Genomic DNA, 21,993 nt, shown 5'->3' with positions numbered 1-21,993 from the left:
TCGGTGATGCCATCCAACCATCTCATCCACTGTCTTCTCCTTCTCCTCCTGCCTTCTATAATTAGATTACTGATTGTCTGCCTCCCCTATGGAAATATAAGCATTCAGAGGGCAGAGAACGTTGTCCCTGCTTTGTTCTCAGTATTTACAGCAGTAAATACAACAAGTGCTCAATAAACCTCTGATGAATGAAGGAAGGAACCCTAAGTGCAATCAGAATTAAGAATCAAGCCTCAGCGGTCTATTCAGAGTCTATAAGACTGTTTCCTCATCTGTCAGGTGCAGTTGCCAAGAATCCCTTGACAGGATCCTCAAGAAGATTCTATGAGATAATCCCTGAAAAATGCCTTCATGCTTGCATCCCAGGGCTTTCAGCTTCTGCCCTGTTAGGGTCTTTGGGCCGCTCCACATCCACCCCAAAGCTCAGTGGAACAAAAGGTAGAGGGCACGCCCGCACTGGAAGAGAAAGATGAGGACACGCCCACCACCGGAAGAGAAGGATAAAAGCGTGCCCCTGCCTCACCGGAAGAGAAGCATGAGGGCCTGGAAGAAGGTCCGGAAGTTATTGTGCTCAGTGATCTGGAATTCATCTTCATCACTGTCCTCGTCCTCCACATCGATGCCAATGTTGCCAAACACCTGGGGAATTAGATAATGATGACTAGGAGTGGCCATGGGTGCCAGAAGCTTCTGAAAAACTCCACTCAACCTACAGTGATGCCTCTCTGAAACGGGCTCCCCTAACCCACCCCTACCTAAGCGGGGTGGCCCTCCTTGGGAGTGCTCTCGGAACATGAGGGGGCTGGCACTCACCTGCATCCCAATGATGGCGTAGATGAAAAAAAGCATGGCAATCAGTAGACAGACATAGGGCAGGGCCTGGTGGGAAGGAAGGCAATGAAGAATAGTGCTGGGTGCCCCTTACCCATGCTGTTTCCCTCACTGGTCCCAGTGCTCAACCCCCGCAGGCTGGGTGGCCGCATGCTGCCAGTGGTGCCAGGGATGATGGGCATCTTTGGTGGCTCTGGGAGATTCCCTTTGGAGCCCTCAAGACATACCGGGGGCAGGAAGTTAGAAAAGAGTCCTGCATATAACACATTCCCAGTAAGGTATATGATATTAATAAAGGCATTTCCACATGATTTCTAGATTCAACCAGAGCAGGCAGGGGGGTGAGGGTGGGGGAGAGATCCTGATTTTTCTTCTTAGCCTGGCAGGGGCAGGGGCTGGGGCTCACCTTGAAGGACTGCACAAAGGTCCAGAGAAGAATTCGGATGGTGTAACCCTGACGGAGGAGTTTGATGAGCCGGGCAGCTCGGAAGAGGCGGAGGAAGCTCAAGTTGATGAAGTTATTCTGGGGAGATGGAGAAAGAGGGGTGACCATTCACCCACCCCCAGGGGCTCAGAGCTGTCACCCCTCACAGAGGCCCCTACATGAAGCCAACCAACAGGAAAAAGCAAGCCAGACCCCAAATAAGGAGGGAGAGGAGAGAAAGCACTATTAATGCAATGGTGCAGAGGAAAAAAACTCAAAAAAATGAAGTAGGGGATAGGGAGGAGAAAGGGTGAGAGGGAGGAAAAGGCATCAACTCAAAAGCATAAACCCTCCCTGCCAGCCCCACCGGCAAAGGGGAAAGGAAAGAAAAAGGAAGGAAGAGAAAGGAATGGGGGTGGGTGGGGTGGGGAAGAAATAACAAAAGAACAAGGAAAGAAAATATATCCGAATCATCCAATCAGTAAAAAAATCGAGATGGTTTTTGTTTCTCCCAACAACCAAATGCACTGAGACGATAGGACACAAGCGGGTCAAGTTGCCGAATCCATCACACGTGTACGATGCACAAACACCAGGGCGGGGTGGGGGCAGCCAGCACGCTCAGGCCTGGTGGACATGTGCGGGTTCCGAGGGCATGTTATGCTCCGGGCCAGAAATGCATCTGTCGTGGGACTCACCGGGCACCCTGCCCTGCCGAGCTGCCCACCCGCTCCTGCCCGCCCTGACCTCACCCCACGGCCAAGAGGAGCAGCGGCTTGAGCCAATCGGAGAAGCGGAAGAGCATCTTTTCTTACCCCCTTGGCGAGCGGGAATGGGGAGGACGGGAGGGAGCTGGGGCTGTTCGGCTGCAGGGCGAGTCCTCGCTGCCCGCTGAGTCGGAGAAGATGCATTTGGGGCCCTTTCCCCCCTCTCAGGGATGGCTTCTCAGCTTCTGGGACTGGGTGGAGTAGCACGGGACCAGGCCTGCGGGAAGCAGGAAGTACGCAGCGCCCGTGGGTGGGTGAGCTCACCATCAGCCCAAGTCCACCGAGGGGCTGGTGCTGGGGGCCGGGAGGTGAGGCTGTCCCTGCCCCCAGGACCTCCCTGGGTGGATCCTGCCTCTGCTCAAAGGCAGTCACTGCCTCTAGTTCCTCCCTCCCGAGCCAGAACCCCGGGTGGGGTGGGGGTGGGGGTGGGGAGACAGGGCTGTTGGGTCTCGGTGACTAATGGTTGCCACGTGACTGTCCAGGGGCTTGCCTGCTGGGGCTTCAAGGGGCGCTGCTGGGGTACCAGAGACTGGAAGTCACGCATGGACCAAATCTGGCCAAGGAAACTATTTTGTTGGGCCCAAGGAGTTTTCTTTTAGAAATTAAAAATAGTTGCCCATTTAAGTCAGATTTTCGCCCTCAAATCTGCCTTTTGGGCCACCCTGAGGCTGCTTCTGCTGGTAGCAGTTACTTGAGGCTCAGATGTGGCCGCCTGCCTTGAAGCAGGGCACGTGTCCTCCAGTTCACCAAGGTTCCTAGAAATGGAACGGGTTTCCTGGCTTCTGGTATCTGCTTGGGGACCAGAGGTATTTGTGGTATGAGGCATTTTAGGCAGGCCCGGAAATCACCACTGATCAGTGGGTTGGAAGCAGAGGGGCCACCAGGGGACTTGGAGAAGCTCTAGATAAGGCCATGTAGCAGCATTAAAACTGGCCTAGCCCTCACCCCACAAATGGCACAGGGGTGGTCATTTAGGTTGCCCCCTTTTCAGCGAAGCTTTTGGCCTCAAAAGTCTGGACAATGAATTATATGGGCAATCTATCTAGTGCTTCGTGGGGGTTTCCCAGACACTGGATCTAGCTAACTTTGGCCTGGGAGATGAGAGGCAGGAATGGGAGGGGTGGTTCAAGGAATTTCTAAAGATGGCAAGAGGCCTCTGGGTTTGCCAGAAAAGTCTGGGATGCTCTCTGGAACATATCAGTTGACCCTTAGGTAGACATTTAGGATAGAGGAGGGGTGTGGGGCTCCTACCCTGACCACACTGGGCCCAACCAGAATGAGAATGTCTTGAGTGCCTTAAATAAACCCTCCCAACCCAGCTTGACTGAAAGTCACCCTCTGTGCCCTGTGGACCTGACTCCCAGCCCTGCTCGGCCACCCATTTGGGACCAGGGCCGACGGCCCAGGTGTCCCCAGTCCCCTCCCACCCACCCCCCAGAGTACGAGCCATCCCTTCATGGGGTGGGGCATAACATGTGGATTCATGCAAAGGCAGACAGGCCCTGGAAGCAGCCTCTGGGGGCTGGGGGCAGAGCAGGGGGTGGGAGCTGCCACCATGCAGGAGAAGCAAGGGGGCTTTGCCGGGAGACACGTGCAGAGAGCATGCTGCCCTTCTTTGAGCCAGGGAGAGAGGAGACACACGGGGGGCGGGGGAGGGGGTAGAGGTGAAAGAGGTCTGGGTGACAGGGCAGGGGAAGTTTCTAGTCTGCCCTCATCCATTCTTCCATCTCCCCTTGGGTCTGCATAGAGTCCTTCAAGTACCTGCAGAACTTCTGACTTCCTTCTTCCTAGTTTCCATCTTTCTGTCCACAGCCGCGAAGGAACAGTCCTCTCCTCCAACCCTGCCTAGTGCTTCCTGGTTCTAGGCTGAAGGGGAGGGATGCGGGCCCTGGAAGGCTTGCTGTGTGCAGGGGATGTGAGTGCTTAGAAGGATGTGGGAACCACTGACCTCAGTGCTCCAGAGAAATCCTGCCACTTGAAGACCCCATCTCCAGCCCAGATCTTGCCTCTGGACTCCAGCTCCCATAACCACCTGCCTACCTGACTTCTTCCAGGGTGCCCGTCAAGCCTACTGTGCCCACACTTGTGCTCTTCGCATTACCTGACCCTCTCCTGGCATTCCCTAACTTCTGTCTCATGGTTCAAGCCAGACCCGACCCATCTCCAGGTCCTGGAGAGGCCCCTGCTCAGATGGCCAGTCCTCCCATTGTTCCCTCCCTCTTCCGATGTCATCTCTCACTGGGATTCCTGGTGCTCACTTCCAGCCCAGCCCCCTGCCTTCCTACTCCCTGCTCTGCAGCTGCAGCGTCTGGTGTAACCACACTTTCTACGACACCTCCTCTGCTCCATATCCTCCCAGACCCCCACAACAAGGCCCAGAGTCCTGTCCCCTTCTGACCTCTTCACTTTTTCCAGGTCAGCCTTCCTCCACTCTTTGCTCTAGCCACATCCTCTCACTTGAAGACGCTGTCCCCTGCACGCTCTGATCTGCCCCAGGACCTTTGCATGTGCTATCCTGGGCCTCCAATGCCCTTTTCTCTCCCTCTCCACCTTGTTAACACTGCTTATACTTCAGCGTGCAACACAGTTAAATTTCAAGTGTGTTTCAGGGCTTATTTGACCAATGCCTACCCCCCCCCCAACTACATGACTAGGTGATGTGATGGGGGAGGGGCAGTGATGGTGTCTGCCTCTATCCAACCACCCATCTGGGGCACTGAACTGGGGTTCATTAAGTGTCTAGTGGGTGAGTGCTTATGTATGGCTAACTAGCAGGGGAGAGGAGATCCTGGTGCAAAGATGCCATTGAGGGGCATCCTTCAAAGGCACTCAGAGGAGGGTAGGGGAGGGGCAGAGGCAGGTGGGATTTCTTCTCTTTTTAAAATACTTATTTTCATTTATTTGTTTGGCTGCACCAGGTCTTAGCTGCAGCCTGTGGGATCTTTCAATTGTGGCATGTGAGATCTTAGTTCCCTGACCAGGGATTGAACCCAGGCCCCCTGCACTTGGGGCACAGAATCTTAGCCACTGGACTACCAGGGAAGTCCCCAAGTGGGATTGAACAGAGGGAGGAGTGTGCAGTTATGTAGGGAGCCGAATAAGTGAGGTGAGGGAGAGACGGAGACGGGGCATCCGGGGTGGGGGTGCAGGTGTGTGCAGGGTGGATGGATATAACAGAAGGGAGGGACTGTGTGTGTGTGTGTGTGTGTGTGTGTGTTGGGTGGGGGAGGATCAAGACAGGAAGACTGCAAGAGCAAAAAAGAGAAAGGGAAAGAGAGACAGAGACAGCGACAAAGGGAGACAGAGAGAAAGAGAAGAGAGTCAGAGGCTGAACAGGAAACAGCAGACAGCGTGCGTGTGTAGGGACTGTGTCTGGGTGGGGGAAGGGGGACAGGAGCCCCTGCATCTCAGGGCTCCAGGAGAGGGCATCAGGTGGCTGGCCCATCTGGAAGCAGCAAGACCTGAGTCCTGGCTTTTTTGTGTCTGCCTCACCTGAGCCTCTTTGCCCACACACTGCAGGGCCCTCAGACCTCCTCCATCAGACTTGGAGATGCACATCACTGGTCCTCAAACCGGAAGAGCTCGTGGGCTTGGAATGGGGTGAGGGACTGGTGGAGATTTCCTGGGGCCCCGGGGCTCTATGGAGCTGAACTGGGACAGCAGTGCTGAGAGAGTGGCTGAGGGCTCTGAGTACAGGGCTGTGTGTAAGGAATGGGGTGGGAGACCCAGCCAGCCAGCCTGTCCTAGGGGAGGCGCTGCCTGGGGGCAAACCCATCCTTTTATTTGCAGAAGACACAAACCAACCCCAACAGAAAACCCCAACTCAGAAACCCAATAAAAACCAGAGGAAGAGAGACTGTGGGAATGAGGGGAGGAGGGAAGTCAGGAGGGTTTGGAGAGACCGACAGAAAGACCCAGTGGGGATAGGAGGGTGCATCAGGCAATCCAAGTTTAAAAAGCCCAGGGCGTGACATGCAATGCTGATGCGAGAAGATGCGTTCACAGTTAATGTAAGGCATTTAGACTTCAGAAAGAAGTAAGACCAACCGGATTCTAGATGCAGATGTTGAAGATGGAGGGGGAGCGGGCGGGCGGGGGCAGTTGGGGAGGCGTGTTCAGCGTTTTTTAGGTTGATTTGTAACCAGTGCCAAAAAACCAATGGGTTTCGGTTCCCGGGCGGGGAGTGGGGGTGGTGGTGGTGGGTTGGGAGATAGTCATTGGTGTATGAACACACAGACCACGTCATGGATGAACAAATGAATTTCATAGTGCATTTTGATTGGATGAGTTTTTCAGACGGCGTTGTGCCAATATACAGTTTAAAGAGCAGGCATGAAAAGAGACAAGACAAGAAACACAGTCATTATCCATCGCACGCAGGGCAAACCCACGTCACCCCAGCCACTTGGGGGCGCAGCTGAGGCCCAATGGGCCTCACACCCTCTCCCCCTCCCCCAAAACCCTGGGGACTTGCCCTCCCAATGGTGTGGCTCCCCCTGCCTCAGCCTGGCTGAACTCTGCCTTCAGACCTAGTGGGCTTACCTGGGAGGCAGAAAGGGGCTGCTGAGGGCTCTTTGCTCAGTAAGGTGACCACCCCCCACCCCACCCCATCCCCACCCTGCCTCCAGGTTGGGAGTTTATCCTCCTAAAAGTAAAAGGGTCCAAATGCCCACCCTCTATCTTTCCCACCAAGTGATTAGAATTCAGGGCTGGGGTGCTGCCTAACAGACCTCAACCCCAAGTTCATTCACAGTAATAACAGCAAGAACAATAATAATAACCACCATTCGTGAATAATTCCTGGCTGGTTCTGTGCCAAGCACTTTACGTCAAGCAGTCTGATTTGTTCACAGTTGCACTCTCCTGTCCTAGAGTGTCAGCCCACCGGGGGCAGGCATTCTTGTCTGTTTTGCTCTGTCCTCGGCACCTCTACCAGTGCCTGGCATACAGCAGGTGCTTAATGTGCACTTCTATGAATGCATGGGTGAATGTGAGGCTTGCAAGGGTCTGATGAGATGGTTATGAAGGTTAGTCCCAAATTCAGGAGGAGAAGAGGTAATACAAGTTACCCAAGGTCAAACAGCTTGTAGGGAGGGCTGTTTGACCACAACAGTCCTGACATCCCTGAATCAGATCCCATGCCCCCTCCTTCCTTCCCACATCTTGTAGTCGGGAGAACAAGCCACTGGGGTCCAATCCTACAGATCTCTTACTGGCAACTAGAGCTTCAACCAACTTCCTCTACCTGCCCTACTGGGGTGGTGGGTCACCTCTTCTAAGCTCTTGATCCAGAGAGATTTTGGTTCAAGGCTGTCTTGTCTTTGGGTGGGTGGCAAGATAATTTTGATTGTCAGGAGGAGCCCAGACCTCTTAAAAACCTCAGACAGACAATGAGGTCTAAGCTCTGGCTCTCTGCCAGGGAGAGGACAGTGGCCAAATGGAGGTACCCCAATGGGGATAGCCCCCAGCTGGGCATGACCTCTCTAGAGGAAGGTGTCAGGGCTGAGACGAGGGAAGGGGGAACTTTGGGTTCATTGGAGCTGAAGGCAAGGAATTGTGGCCAGAATACCACTTGGGTGGGGGTGTTGGGGGATGCGTCAGAGAATGGTCCCTCTTCGGTGGAGCTTCCCAGTTCTACGAGGCTCACAGGGCAGAAAAGGGGCCCAAATGATCCCTTTCTGCCAGGGGCTCAGTTAGGGACACCCCAGGGAGCACCACTGTGCCCCCAGGAGTCACCAGGCCTGGCTGCAGGCCCTGAGGTGTGTCCCTCATTTTCCTGAGCGTTGAGCATCTGCTTCCTCATCTGTGAAATGGGGCAACACCCTCTTCCTTGGGCCTCACCCCACCCAGGTCTACTGTCTGTTCTCTGCCTGTTCTGAGCATCGCCCTGGCTTTCCGGCCTCCTGGCTCCTTTCTGGCTGGGTTTGGCCAGTGGAACTGGCTGGCAGGGTGGGAGGAGAGAAGGGTAGGGTATTTCCGCTGATGCTCTGTGCCTGCTTTGGCCTGCCTTTGGCGGGTGCTACATCCCTCTGTGCCCACAGTTTCCACCAGGTAGCCCCTCTCTGACTTCAGCACCTGGGCAGGCAACAGCTCCCCACGGTGACTGGGCTCCTTCCCTTCTGCTCAGTGAGTGGTCTGCTTTCAGATCCCTTCAGTTGAACCCACTAAAGGGATTTTTTTATATGTTCAACCCCCCAACCTGAACCATGAGTTAATCCACATAAAACGCTTGGCACAGAGCCTGGCATGCAGTGAGTGCATGATTCTTGTCACCTATTATTTATTTTTGTTGTTATTATGACAAGGTTGATACCACCCCTGGCCCTTGGCTCTGACATTCTTTGCCCTTTTGCTTCCTCTGCGAGGATCTCCTACCCTCCCCCCAGCCTCCCAAGGGCCCTCAAGTCTGGGCTCACTGGCAAACGGCCAAGGAAGGGGTCTGAGACAGCAGCTCTGGGACCCTGAATCTTCCAGAGAAGGGGGAAAGATGATGTGGCCCACAGCCCACCACACTGACATGCAGAGACCCCCACATTGGGAACCTGCCAGGCCTGGGGATACAGGAGGACACATGTCCTGGGGACCCTCCTAAAGTCCTGGGAAAGGTGTCCCCCCATTAACCTGAGGGCCGTGGCTCCCTCCTGCCCATGAGCCAGAAGATGGTTAGTTCAAGCAGGATAGACTTGAAGCTGGTTCCCTTTGGACCCCCAACACTGTGTGCTGTTTGGAGGGCAGGGCTCAGCCTTGAGATCCTTTAAGTGTCTCCGTTTTCTCAATGAGCTTATCCACAGTATCTATTCATACATCAGTAGCCAAGATGCAGGGAATTCACACTGCAGTGCTGGGGGCTTTGGACACCCCCATCTCCCCACATAGCCCCCCAAGGGGATGCCTTGATCCCGGGGGCCCCCCGCTTATCCCTCTTTGGTCAAGGTCAAGTGCTGGCTTGAGCCAGCTGTGGCTGTTGGGACCCTCTGCTCCTCTGTGACCTCCTCCTCACCTCTCCCAGCCCAGCCAGGAACTGCCCGGAGAGAAGCTGGCGGGACACTTACCCCAAACTCGGTCACGAGGATGTCGGTGATGCTGCCCAGAACAGTCACAAAGTCGAAGATGTTCCAGGCATCGCGAAAATAATTCTAGAATGGGGACCCACAAGATAGAGATGCCAACGCAGGGCTCCAGGGCTGGCCCCCAAGTCCAGCCCAGGGGGCCCATTAGAGGCACAGCTGCAGACCAGTCTGAGTGCCCGGAACAGTTACAGTCAATCAAATAGCAGAATGTACCTTGCTGCTCAGATATCATGTACTCTGAGTGCCCCCTCCCTCCCTGAGACCCCCTCTGCCTTCCCATGGCTTGCTTGATCCCAGAGGGGGGCCCCTGCAGGTGCTGTTTCAGCCTCACTGGTCGAGGGGGGACAGGGCTGCCCTTCTGGGCTGTGCCTTGATTCTCCAGCAGTTCCAAGGCTCCCCTGAGACCTCGGATGCATCATAATTGACGTCATTGGGATCCTTGCAAAGACCGTCAGAGGGAAGGTTTATCACCTGTTTTATACAAGGCAACTGAGGCTCAGAGAGCAAAGTTGCTCACCTCAGGCATCAAAGAGGTGAAGAGACAGGATTTGAACCCAAATCTGGGCCAGTCCAGGGTCTATGGACAGGACCACGCTGAATCAGGACTGTGCTTATAGCAAACTCGCTAAGACGATGGCCTCTGGGCTCACATCCCAGCTATACTGTCATCCAGCCGTGTGGCTGAGGGCCAATGACCTAACCTCTCTGTGCCTCCGTTTCCTGGTCACCTTGTGTATCTAATTACACACAAGGCTGTGAGTCCAGTTATAGCCAATGGGTTGTGAACAAGAGGCAGCAGGAGTCCCCTCTGGGCAAGCACAGTACTTGCCAGAACTCTCTTCACCCTGGGCCTGGTGACCAGCAGTGTTCCAGGGGGCAGCTGCTCCATGCGCCTGGATCTCTGAGTGACTGAAGGCAAACAGCCCCCCACCCCCCAACTCCTGCTGGGTGTCCACAAACCCTTTGTTGACTGGAGCAACTGAAACGTGGGGGTTGTTTGTTACTGCAGCTTAATTTGATCCATCATGACTGATATATCCCTGGGCTGGATTTTGGTGCTACTGGGACACACAGATATAGTATGCTGCTGTTAAAACTCTGAAATATTTCACACAGCTTGAGCCCACAATGAGTAAGCACCTCTGCCTGGATCTAAGGGTGTGGCTCAAATAGCTCTTCTCTCACGGTTCAGTGGGACCCACGCTAAACACAGGCTTTCCCAGCATTCTCACAAAAGCAGAGGGTGGAACAGAGCTTGGACGCCATTCTAAGCAGTCAGCTTCTCCCCTAAGCATCTCACACAGCAGCAGCCCCTCTGCCTCACAGAGATGGACCCGGGCTTTGGAGCCGTGCTTCTCAGGATCAAATTCTTCTAGCATGTATGAATCAATGTCCTCGGAGTTGGACTGCTTTGGCCTCAAGGCCCTCTTATGGAACATAAGGGTATAACAACAATCTGATAATGCATGTGAGTCACTGAGTGCGGGGTCTGGTATACAGTAGGGCTTCCTAGGTGGTTCAATGGTAAAAAATCTGCCTGCCAATGCAGGAGACTCAGGAGATACTGGTTCGATCTCTGGGTTGGGAAGGTCTCCTGGAGGAGGAAATGGCAACCCATGCCAGTATTCTTGCCTGGAAAATCCCATGGACAGAGGAGCCTGGTGGGCTAGTCCATGGGGCTGCAGAGTCAGACATGACTGAGCATGCATGCATGCAGGTTTTCAATAGATGGATGCTGTTTTAGGATTGAGAGGAACTCAGGTTCCACAGGCACTTTTGGGTATTTATCTAGCTGCTGCTAGGGTCCTACCCAGATGTCCTCATATTTGACTGTGCAACCTCGTCATTCTGCCCAGGGGTGTTCTGTAGCAGCATCCTTGTTGGGGTAATTAACAGCTTCTCTGGGAGCAGCTCTTCATTATGGCTTATGAGCCCTGGGGGATAAATACCCCAGCTCCCTCACCATGGGTGAGATGACCCAGAGTATGTGATCTCTGCTGCCTCTCAGAGGTCCTCCGTGGAACTGCACTCCAGTTGCCAGCATTGCTAAGCTGCTCAACAAGACACCCTGTGCTGGCAGCCTTCCCTTCTCTGTCTCACTCCCTCTCTCCCCTATGAAGCTTCCTGGGGTCACCTTCCAGATAAATCCCTTGCATTCAATTCTCATCTCAGGCTCTACTTATGCGGGGCCACAAATACAACTTTCTAGGTGGCTGGCCACATGCTTCAAGTCCCCTGGACTAGAAGGTTCCCTTCTATCATTTAAATTCCACATGGGGAACTTGGGGCTTCATCTAAGACTGAAGGGGAAGGCTCAGTGCAGAACTGTGCAAGATTATCAGGGGTGGAGGAGATGGGGTTCCAAGCCCTGGCAGATTGCATCACTTCACCACCAGAACACTGACTGGGGGGAAAAAAAATCACAAGATACAACTGCGTTGGGCAGTTGGGTCCATGCTCATGATCCCCTCAGCTCTGGCTGGGTGTGTGGTTCTCTCATGTTGTAGATGTAGACACAGAAGCAAAGGGGCTGAATGCTTTGCTTTTGGTCACACGTCTAGAAAGGGGCTGAGTGCTCAAGTATGGGTGCTCCAGGACTTCCCAGGTGGCTCAGTGATAAAGAACCGCCTGCCAATGCAGGAGATGCGGGTTCGATCCCTGGGTCAGGAAGATCCCCTGGAGGAGGGCATGGAAATCTACTCCAGTATTCTTGCCTGGAGAAACCCATGGACAGAGGAGCCTGGCAGGCTACAGTCCATAGAGTTGCAAATGAGTTGGACAGACCGAAGTAACTGAGCACTCACAACATGCCAGGCTTCCCCCTCAGTCTCCAGACTTGCATTACTTGCGTTTGAGGTTTGCAAGAGCTCTTCTGAGGGAGACACAGAGGATGGGCTTTTCTTGTGACGGAGGAGAGAGGGGAGGTGACACAGCCTGAATACAATCAGACTCGAGGTCTGTCTTGTGCCAGAGCTGACACTTTTTACCATCTCAGGAAGCTGAGGTGAGAACCCAGCCTCCGTCTGCTAACACCATAAGCTGCAGGTTATTCTTCTTAGAGAGGTGGGCTAAGCATATTCTCAAGTGCTTGACAGGCAGGCCTCTATATCCTCAGGTCTCACATCTGTGGATTCAACCAACCGCCAATCAAATGGGTTGAGTCCTCGGATGCAGAACCTGCAGATACGGAGGGCTGACTTACCTGCAACCTCTTGGATGCAGTATGAGAACGTGTGATTTGTATCAGTGGCACAGATCATATTGGTAACCCTGGGGGGTCTGCCGTCTACTTTTAAGACAGAAGGAAACTCTAAAGTCCAATTAGCGGCTGGTGAAAAATACAAGTGTAATTTTTTCACATCTCATTTCATGGGTCCCCTCACAGAAATCTGTCCCCTATCCACAGATCCCTTTGGGAGTCAACAGACCTCAGGTTAAGGCCACTTGCACTGTTAGTGGGTCATGAATTACATTATAAAAAGGAGGGGGCAGTACTTTCCTGGCAGGACAGTGGTTAAGACTCTGTGCTTCCACTGCAGGGAGTGGAGGTTCCATCCCTGGCTGGGGAACTAAGATCCCATATGCTGTGGGGCCGGCAAATAAAAAAAGGGGGTGGGGTGCGAACATGGAATCAAGAAAATAGACAACCTCAGAGTATAGGGTATATTCTAACGGGAGATATGGATTCTGAGAAAATTTCATTTCGGTTGTCTGCACTTCTGTGTGGGCTTCCCAGGTGGTGCTAGTGGTAAACAGCCCACCTGCTAATGCAGGAGACGTAAGAGATGTGGGTTCCATCCCTGGGTCGGGAAGATCCCCTGGAGGAGGGCATGACAACCCACTCCAGTATCTTGCCTGGAGAGTCCCACCGACAGAAGAGCCTGGCAGGCTACTGTCCAGGGCTTGCAAAGAGTCGGGCATGACTGAAGCGACTTAGGATGCATGCATGCATGTACTTCTGTGTATTGGGCTCCATTGCAAAGCATATTTCTTACTGCAGATTGTGGCTAGAACAGTTTGAATGCTATGGACTCAGCTTGTCTGGATCTCCGTTTCCTTATCTCCAAAATCATAATTACTCTCTCTCTTCACATCATTTAATAAGATGCACAGAGTTTGGTGTTACTTGGGAAGTATGAGAACACCTAAGCATATGGGATCTGTGTGCACTGGAGGGACGCTCAAGTCACCACTGGGGTTGGGGGCAGAGGGGCCAGGTGGGGAGACCACCGCCAGCACCCAGCATTCCTCTGGGCTCTCCCTTAACCCACAGCTCTAGCCCCATGGCCGGACTTACCAGAATCCCAAAAGCCATGACTTTGAGCAGACATTCCAGTGAGAAGAGGGAGGTGAAGACGATGTTGAATACTCTCAGGGCATTCTCATAAGCAACAGAGGCCCCGTAGAACTAGATGAGAAAGGAGGAAGAGAGGTGGGGTCAGTGGGCATGGTATTGGGGAACACATGTAGGGGTGCAGGGGTGGCTTCATGGCTGTCTTTTCCTCGGGGCAGGCAGGGCTGGGACACTTGGCTTCCCTCTTGATGTCCTGTGGAGCCAGCCTGAGCTGCAGCCCAGCTCTTCACTGGCTCAGCTCATCTTTTCACATCAAAGCAAAAATTCCTTTCTTGAGCCCTGTCTTACTTAACAGCCAAGATCCTGGGACAGTCCTGAGACAGCCTGGCCAGATGGGGCTCCTTGTGATGCAGGAGGATGTCTACAGCATCTTCTTTGTAATTTTCAAAACTTTTATTTACTTATTTATGGCTATGCTGGGTCATGGCTGCTGCTTGGACTTTCTCTAGTTGTGGCGTGTGGGTTTTTCATTGTGGTGGCTTCTCTTGTTGCAAAACATGGACTCTAGGGCACGTGGGGTCAGTGGCTGTGGCTTGAGGGCTTAGCTTCCTTGTGGCATATGGAATCTATCGTGGCTCAGATGGTAAAGAATCTGTCTGTGATGCTGGAAACTGGAGTTCGATCCTGGGGTTGGGAAGATCCCCTGGAGAAGGGAATGGCAACCCACTCCAGTATTCTTGCCTGGAGAATTCCATGGACAGAAGAGCCTGGAGGGCTACAGTCCACGGGGTTTCAACAGTCAGACGTGATTGAGCGACTTTCACTTTCATATGGAATCCATAACCTTTACATCTGTCTACCAGGTTGCATTTAAAGGCTCCCCTGGTGGTTCAGATGGTGAAGAATCTGCCTGCAATGCAGGAGACCCGGGTTTGGTCCCTGGGTTGGGAAGATCCCCTGGAGTAGGAATTGGCAACCTGCTCCAGCCTTATTGCCTGGAGAATTTCATGGACGGAGGAGCCTGGCGGGCTACAGTCCGTGGGGTTACAAAGAGTTGGACCCGACTGAGCGACTAACACTTTCACTTTCTTTTCACTTTCACCAGGTGCCAGGAAATCCGGAAGATGGAGGAAACCAATGCACCCAGAGGTGAGACAGTTTTCATTTAATTCATCTGGTTTCCTTAGAAACTTAATAATGGGGGCGGGCATGGAATGGTCGGGGGGTGGAGGGGCAGAAGACAGAAATTTAAAAGACAAAAAAATTGGAGACCATGTGTAGCCACTTAGATCTTGGCTCAACAACTCACTGTAAAAGACATTTTGGGGACAACTCAATATGGATCTTCTGGTGTTAACACTAATCTTGTCAAGTATAAGAACATGTGGGAAAATGTTCTGATGTTTTAGAAATGCATACCGAAGAATTTAAGGGTGAAATAGCGTGCTATCATTTAAAGTACTTAAAAAAATAGATGAAATATCCAGAATAGGTACATCCATAGAGACAGAAAGCGGATGAGTGGTTGCCAGGGACTGGGGGAAGGGGCATGGGGAGTGAGTGCTAATGGGGATGGGCTTCCTTTTGGAGTGATGGAAATGTTCTGGAAATTGGGGTGGTGGCTGCAAACACAATGAATGTAATAAACGCCACCGTACACTTTGAAATGGGTAATTGTGTCATGTGAATTTCAACTCAATTGAAAAAACGTGAAAAAAAATAGGCGAAGCAAACAGAGCAGAAGTTCTCTATGGGTGCCCCTGAGGATGGAGACTGGGTGTTTACAGGAGCCTGGATAATCAGGATGTGGTCCAGGGACCTGGAGCATCGGCATCACTGGGATACTGGTTAGAAATGCAGAGTCCCAGGCCCACCCGGCCCTTCTGAAAAGGAATCTGCATTTTAACAAGATGCCCAGATGATCTGGGAGCAGGCTGTGCTATTCTATCCTTCTCTCTTCTGTTTGTTTACAACTGTTCATGATCTTAACAATGAAAAGATAAAAGCACTTGCTTATAGAGATGAGTTTTCAGGTGACCCCAGGCACTGCTTTTTTGCCTATTCAAAAAAAATCAATAGTTAGGACTTCCCTGGTGGTGCAGTGGATGGGAGTCCCCCTGCCAATGCTGGGGACATGGGTTCGATCCCTGGTCCGGGAAGATTCCATATGCCGAGAAGCCACTAAGCCCATTAGCCACAACTACTGAACCCACGCACTAGAGTCTGCTAGCTGCAACTACTGAAGCCCATATGTCTAGAGCCTGTGCTCCCCAACGAGAGAAGCCACCGCAGTGAGAAGCCCGTGCGCCACAATGAAGAGTAGCCTCCACTTGCTGCCACTAGAGAAAGCCTGTGCGCAGCAATGAAGACCCAGCACAGTCAAAAATAGAAAACATGAGTTAAAAAAAAATCAACAGCTAAATTTATAGAGTGTTTTTAAAAATCTGGAAATGTGCTAATGTCTTCGCAGGAATTTTCTCATTCAACCCTAATCCCCACCAGGCGTATGGAAGGTGCTATTTTTTAAATAATTCTCATTTTATTGACAGGGAAACCAGGGGCTTTGGAGATGACCAGTGCATCTCATGCCACTGGTCACTAGCTCAAGGTTTAGTGGTGAATTAAACGGTAGAGCTGGGCTCAAATTCAGACCTCTGGTCTCCAAAGCACAGGGTCAAAGGTCCTGACATTTCACTCTGAAGAGGCTCCTTGGCTCTAAGGGTTACAAGGTCCTTACCTGCCCTTTCCTCCTCATTTCATTCATCACACATTTATCAGGGGGCTCTTGTTCCCTTGAAGTCAGGGCCTCTCTGAACCCCTGGAATTTAGTGGTGATCAGGACTTGTCTCAGCCCCTTGAGACAGGTGGGTAGCAGATTGTCAGACAACCCAATACTGATATAGTGACATGTGCGGTAACAGATAGGGTGGGACTTCCCTGGTAGTCCAGAGGCTAAGACTCCGAGCTCCCAGAGCAGTGGGTTCCAGGTTCGATCCCTGGTCAGGGAACTAGATCTCACATGCAAAATTAAGAGATACTGTGCTACAACTAAAGATCCCATATGCTGCGACTAAGATGTGGCACAGCCAAATAAATAAATATTAAAAAAAATAAAATCAAATAGGATGCTTGCTAAGACTTCATATGGTCCTGGGAGACCAGGGAAGGCTTACCAGAGGAAGGTCTCTGCAGGGGCAGCCAGAAGGGGCTGGCCATATGGAGTGCTGGGAATCGTGTGACAGGCAGAGGGAACAGTAGGAACAAGGGCTTGGTGGTAACAGAGTGCGGTCTGTCTGGGGAACTTCTAGTGGGTTCCATCTTGCTAGGGGAGGACGGGTGTGTGGGGCGGGGAGCAGGGGGCGTGGTTAAGCCGCGCGCGGGGAGGAGGGCTCACCTTCATCATGAGCACGATGGTGTTGAGGGCGATCATGGCCATGATGGTGTACTCGAAAGGCGGGGACACCACGAACTGCCACATGCGGTACTGGAAACTCTGCTTGTTCTGCGGCATGTGCCGGGTCAGGGGTTTGGCGCTGATGGCGAAGTCGATGCACGCCCTCTGTGGGAGAGAGCCCGGTGGCGTGAGGGCCGGAAGCAGGAGCGAGGTGGCTGGACATCGAGCGCCCCTCAACTCACCCAACACAGCTCTCCCGCACATTTGCCCAGATGTCTGCCTCTCTTACCCTCTCCCGTTTTCCATAAACTCATTATGAATGCTTTCTTTTCCCGACAGCTACGGCTCCTTGGTGGCTCAGACGGTAAAGTGTCTGTCTACAATGTGGGAGACCTGGGTTTGAGCCCTGGGTCGGGAAGATCCCCCGGAGAAGGAAACGGCAACCCACTCCAGTACTATTGCCTGGAAAATCCCATGGACAGAGGAGCCTGGTAGGCTACAGTCTATGGAGTTGCAAAGAGTCGGACACGACTGAGCAACTTCACTTTCACTTTCACGGCTCCTTGAGATGTTCAATTCATTTCAGTCGCTCAGTCATGTCCGACTTTGCGACCCCATGAATCGCAGCAGGCCAGGCCTCCCTGTCCATCACTAACTCCTGGAGTTCACTCAGACTCAACGTCCATCAAGTCAGTGATGCCATCCAGTCATCTCATCCTGTCGTCCCCTTCTCCTCCTGCCCCCAATCCCTCCCAGCATCAGAGTCTTTTCCAATGAGTCAACTTTTCGCATGAGGTGGCCAAAGTACTGGAGTTTCAGCTTTAGTATCATTCCTTCCAAAGAAATCCCAGGGCTGATCTCCTTCAGAATGGACTGGCTGGATCTCCTTGGCCCATTGAATCCCCGCCACAAACATGATCAGTGGGTACTGTCAGTAGCCCCACTTTGCAGATGAGGAAAATAAAGGCTCAGAGAGGTTAAGCCACTTGCCTAGGGTGGCACAGCTACCAAGTGGGCGAGTCTCAAATTTCAACCAGAGTCTGAATGGTTAAAAGCCTAACCATTCTTTCTTCTCTTAAAAAACTGTTATTGAAGTATAATCGAGTTACAACATTGTATTCATTTCTGCTGCAGAGCAAAGTGACTCAGTTACACATATACATATTCTTTTCATGGGCTTCCATGGGGGCTCAGTCAGTAAAGAATCTGCCTGCAATTCAGGAGGCCCTGGTTCGATCCCTGAGCCAGGAAGATCCCCTGGAGAAGGAAATGGCAACACACTTCAGTATCCTTGCCTGAGAAATCCCGTGGACAGAAAAGCCTGGCCGGCAACAGTCTCTGGGGTCACAAGAGTTTGACACGATTTAGCCTCTAAACCACCGCCAACATTCTTTTCATGTTCTTTTCCATTATGGCTTATCACAGGATGTGGAGTATAGTTTCCTGTGCTATACGATAGGACTTGTTTTTTATCCATTGTATATAGTTTGCTTCTGCTAATTCCAAACTCTCAGTCCTTCCCTCCACTCCCCCACCCCCAACACGTGACAAGTCTGTTCTCTATGTCTGTGATCTGTTTCTGTTTTGTAGACAGGTTCATTTGTGTTGTAGTTTAGATTTCACTTGCAAGTGATATCATATGGTGTTTGTCTTTCTCTTTCTGACTTATTTCGCTTGGTGTGATAATCTCTAGGTCCATCCATGTTGTGAAGCCTAACCACTCCTTCTTACCAAATGTTTAGCTTCTCTTTCTTTTTGAGGGAGGCAGACAGGGAAGAATAATGATTATTTAGTCTTAAGGGCCAAAGGAGCAGAGGAAGAATGCATTCTAGGTCCTCTTCCTAGCTTGGATGATTCTAGAAGGGCAAACAGTCATGCTTATACTCCCTGGTGGACTGGATTTTCTTTCATTCATGTTCTCCACCCCTCTCTGGGAGAGACTGTACTTCTTTGCCCCCACTGAAATCAGATATGGACATGAGACTCGCTCTGGCTGATGAAATGTGAGATGTGACACGTGTTTTGCTGTTCTCTTTTTTAATCTGAAGTTTCTCAGAGGGGAACCAGAACAAAGACGACAGGAAGCCTGGATATGCAGTCCAATCCGTTTGTGCATGTCTGGCACTGAGATTCTCGGGATGCTTGTTACTGCATCACAACCTAGTCCAAACTGACTGATACACACACAACCTCTCTTTCTTCTGGGAACCCCAAGAAGAGCTACCCTTCATGCAGAGTGGCTTCTGCTTGGAGAATGCTGCTGTGCCCTCCCCAGATGCCCCCAGAAGCTGGTTCCTCTGTGTGGGTCTGTGTGTGTGTGAGTGGTGGGAGGTCAGCTTTTAAATGGGGATGCAACTGGAAAGTGGTACCTCATTTTTCTCCAGGCTGTACTCCTCCATCATCTTGTCCCCCTGCTCCTGGAAGGTGATGATGATCAAGGCCACAAAGATGTTGACAAAGAAGAAGGGGAACACCACAAAGTAGACGACGTAGAAGATGGACATCTCCATACGGTACCCGGGGCTGGGGCCCTGGTTCTCGAAGGTGGCGTCCACGGAGTGCTTGAGGACCCTGTGAGAACCAGGGTGGGCAGCGGGACAAAGTGAGGCAGGGGAACAGGGACGGAGGACAGTATCAAGAGGAGACAGAGAAGAAAGGAAGAGTAGTCACTGTTTCTGACGGCGGTCACAGTGGTTGCTTTATGAAGCCATAATCTTCCCAACACTTTCTGTCTTTGGGGAGTATTGACAACAACGTCAGGATTGTCATACTGCCCTGTATCGAGGGTTTATTATGTGCCAGAAAAGGTATTCAACCTTGTATTTATTTTTCCAGTAACCCTCTCAGGGAGGTTATTACAGGCTCCATGTTGCACACAAGGAAACTGAGATTCAGCAATTGAAAGTGACTTGCTGTGTAGATCGCCCACTGAGATGGGGTCAGGTTGGGATTTGAAAACGGGTTTGTAGTCATGTATGGGAGTGGGTAGGGGGTCATGGAGGCAGGGGTGTGTGTGTGTGTCTGTGTATTTAAGCACAGGTGGTGGTGGGAACTGAGGAGATGCAATGAGCATGCACATGGGAATGAGTGTACACGTGGCTGCTCTGTACAGTTGCACAGGTCACGCACTGCTCAAGGGCTCTGCATCTAAGTGGCACCGTTCAGCTTTGTGCGTTAATGATGACAATTTTTTTGGCAGGGAGCCCTAAAGTGCCTTCTTTGAGCGAGATCGTTAAGTATATTACTGCAATGCTTTTCTGACAGATGGAAGTGATGTCTGTTGAGAAAGGGGCATCTAAAAATTCGCTCAGAGGTGTCTAATGGGCAAGCACCGGTCCCACGTGTGTGGGTACTGTGTGTGGGTGAGTAGAGAGGCACATGTTGGGTAGGGCGTTTGGTGAGCGAGGGAAGCAGGTGAGGATGCTGAAGGCACAGGCTGGAATCTTACAAGACCTTCAACTTGCATTCAGCAGAGACCTCTGGGAGGAAGACCGGGACTAGGGTGGGGAGACCGAGGCATTGCTGAGACACAAATTCAGGGAGTGCCAGACCCCTCAGTAATCGAGGGAAACAGCATTTTACCCAAATGTCTAGTATTTTCTACAATTTTTTAAAAAGATTTTTTTTGTTTGATGTGGACCATTTTTAAAGCCTTTATTCAATTTGTTACAATATTGCTTATGTTTTATGTTTTTTCAGTTTTTGGCCTTGAGACATGTGAGATTTTTAGCTCCCCAACCAGGGATCGAACCTGCACCCGTTGGATTGAAAGGCAAAGTCTTAACGACTGGACCAGCAGGGAAGTCTGAACTGCCAGGGAAGTCCCATTCCTGCAATATTTTAGAAAGTCAAAAGAAATGCCCCAAAGCCCAAGATGAACAAAATATCAAGCATTTAAATCCTGGGGACTTCCCTGGTGGTCCCAGTGGTTAAGACTCCACACTTCCAGATCAGGGGGTGTGGGTTTGATCCCTGATTGGGGAACTAAGATCCCACATGCTGTGTGCAGCATGGTCAAAAAAAAAAAACAAAACCTAAAAAAATTAAATTTGGGGCTTCAATTTTAATTTTGGCATGAGTTAGTCTCACCCATATCACCCCAGCCCTAACCCTGTCTGGGATGGATAGGTCCTGACTTGGAGAATGTCGCGTCCACAGTCCCGTCAGGGGATGTGACCACCTGTGTACCTATGTGCAGCCTTTCTGCAAATCAGAAACGGTGCTTGTTCTGGGGGCATGAAGCATACACTCAAGGGTTAGGTGAGCCGAGAGATGGCTGGATCTCCGCCCTTCGAAGCCCAACCACACGTGGGGGCTGCCGCTCTAGTGCATTTTGTATCTTGCATTGTCCCCACTTCCGGAAGCCAGGAATGAACCTCTTCTTCCCCCAGACCTGTCTCAGCACCGGACTCTCAGACCCTTCTCTCTCCTGCCCCCGGGCCCCTGCCCCTCCGAGCTCCTCCTGGCCCACTTACTGTGGCCAGCCTTCTCCCGTGGACACGGTGAAGAGGGTCAACAGTGCCCACAGCACGTTGTCATAATGGAACTCATACTTCTTCCACTCTCGATCCCTCGCCTTCACCTCATTCTTCTCATAGAGGAGGTACTTGCCTCTGCCACAGAAAATGGGGACCGTTAGTAAGTGGAGGGGTTTCTCCAGTGGCTCAGTGGTAAAGAATCTGCCTACCAATGCAGGAGACCTCAGTTCCTCTCCCGGGTTGGGAAGATCCCCTGGAGGAGGGCAAGGCAACCCACTCCAGTATTCTTGCCTGGGAAATCCCATGGACAGAGGAGCCTGGTGGGCTACAGTCCATGGGGTTGCAAAAGAGTCGGAGATGACTTAGTGACTGAACAACAACAACAAGTAAACAGAGGGAAACCCATCATTGGCTCCAGAGAGAGAGAGAGAGAGAGAGGAGGAGGAGGGGGGGGTGGGGCCACCAGCCCACACTGCCTCCCACAGCCTGCAAAGCAGCAACACCCCGTTTCTCCCTGGAGTGTGTGTGCATCCACTGGGAGACAAATCCATGAATGCCACAGCCTGAGTCCAGGGGGACAGGACTCAGATACTCACATCCTTTTCTAACTTGAACACTTCTACTCCCAATGGTGGGAGCGTCAGGCTTGCGGGGTGGTTAAGAGCAAGGAAGGAGAAAGGCACATTTTGCGGTTCGTCAGACCAAGGTATGCAGCTGCTGCTCCTTCTCAGGGTA

General features: G+C 51.9%; 1 protein-coding gene across 1 annotated transcript in view; it reads right to left on the bottom strand.

Moving 5' to 3' along the window:
• CACNA1A (calcium voltage-gated channel subunit alpha1 A) overlaps positions 1 to 21,993 on the bottom strand; it is a 206,774-nt gene that overhangs the window by 28,102 nt on the left and 156,679 nt on the right. The window contains exons 26-33 of the mRNA XM_055539160.1: positions 21,256 to 21,393; positions 19,150 to 19,351; positions 16,781 to 16,945; positions 13,390 to 13,500; positions 9,075 to 9,158; positions 1,238 to 1,354; positions 814 to 879; positions 524 to 639 (exon numbers count right to left, since the gene is read on the bottom strand). Coding sequence (XP_055395135.1) covers positions 524 to 639; positions 814 to 879; positions 1,238 to 1,354; positions 9,075 to 9,158; positions 13,390 to 13,500; positions 16,781 to 16,945; positions 19,150 to 19,351; positions 21,256 to 21,393 — 999 coding nt within the window. The remainder of the gene's footprint in view (positions 1 to 523; positions 640 to 813; positions 880 to 1,237; positions 1,355 to 9,074; positions 9,159 to 13,389; positions 13,501 to 16,780; positions 16,946 to 19,149; positions 19,352 to 21,255; positions 21,394 to 21,993) is intronic.

The sequence above is a fragment of the Bubalus kerabau genome, chromosome 1 (genome assembly GCF_029407905.1).
Source record: "Bubalus kerabau isolate K-KA32 ecotype Philippines breed swamp buffalo chromosome 1, PCC_UOA_SB_1v2, whole genome shotgun sequence".
Taxonomy (NCBI): Eukaryota; Metazoa; Chordata; class Mammalia; order Artiodactyla; family Bovidae; genus Bubalus; species Bubalus kerabau.
The sequence above is the reverse complement of the archived record's forward strand: the minus strand, read 5'-3'. Positions and strand labels throughout refer to the sequence as shown.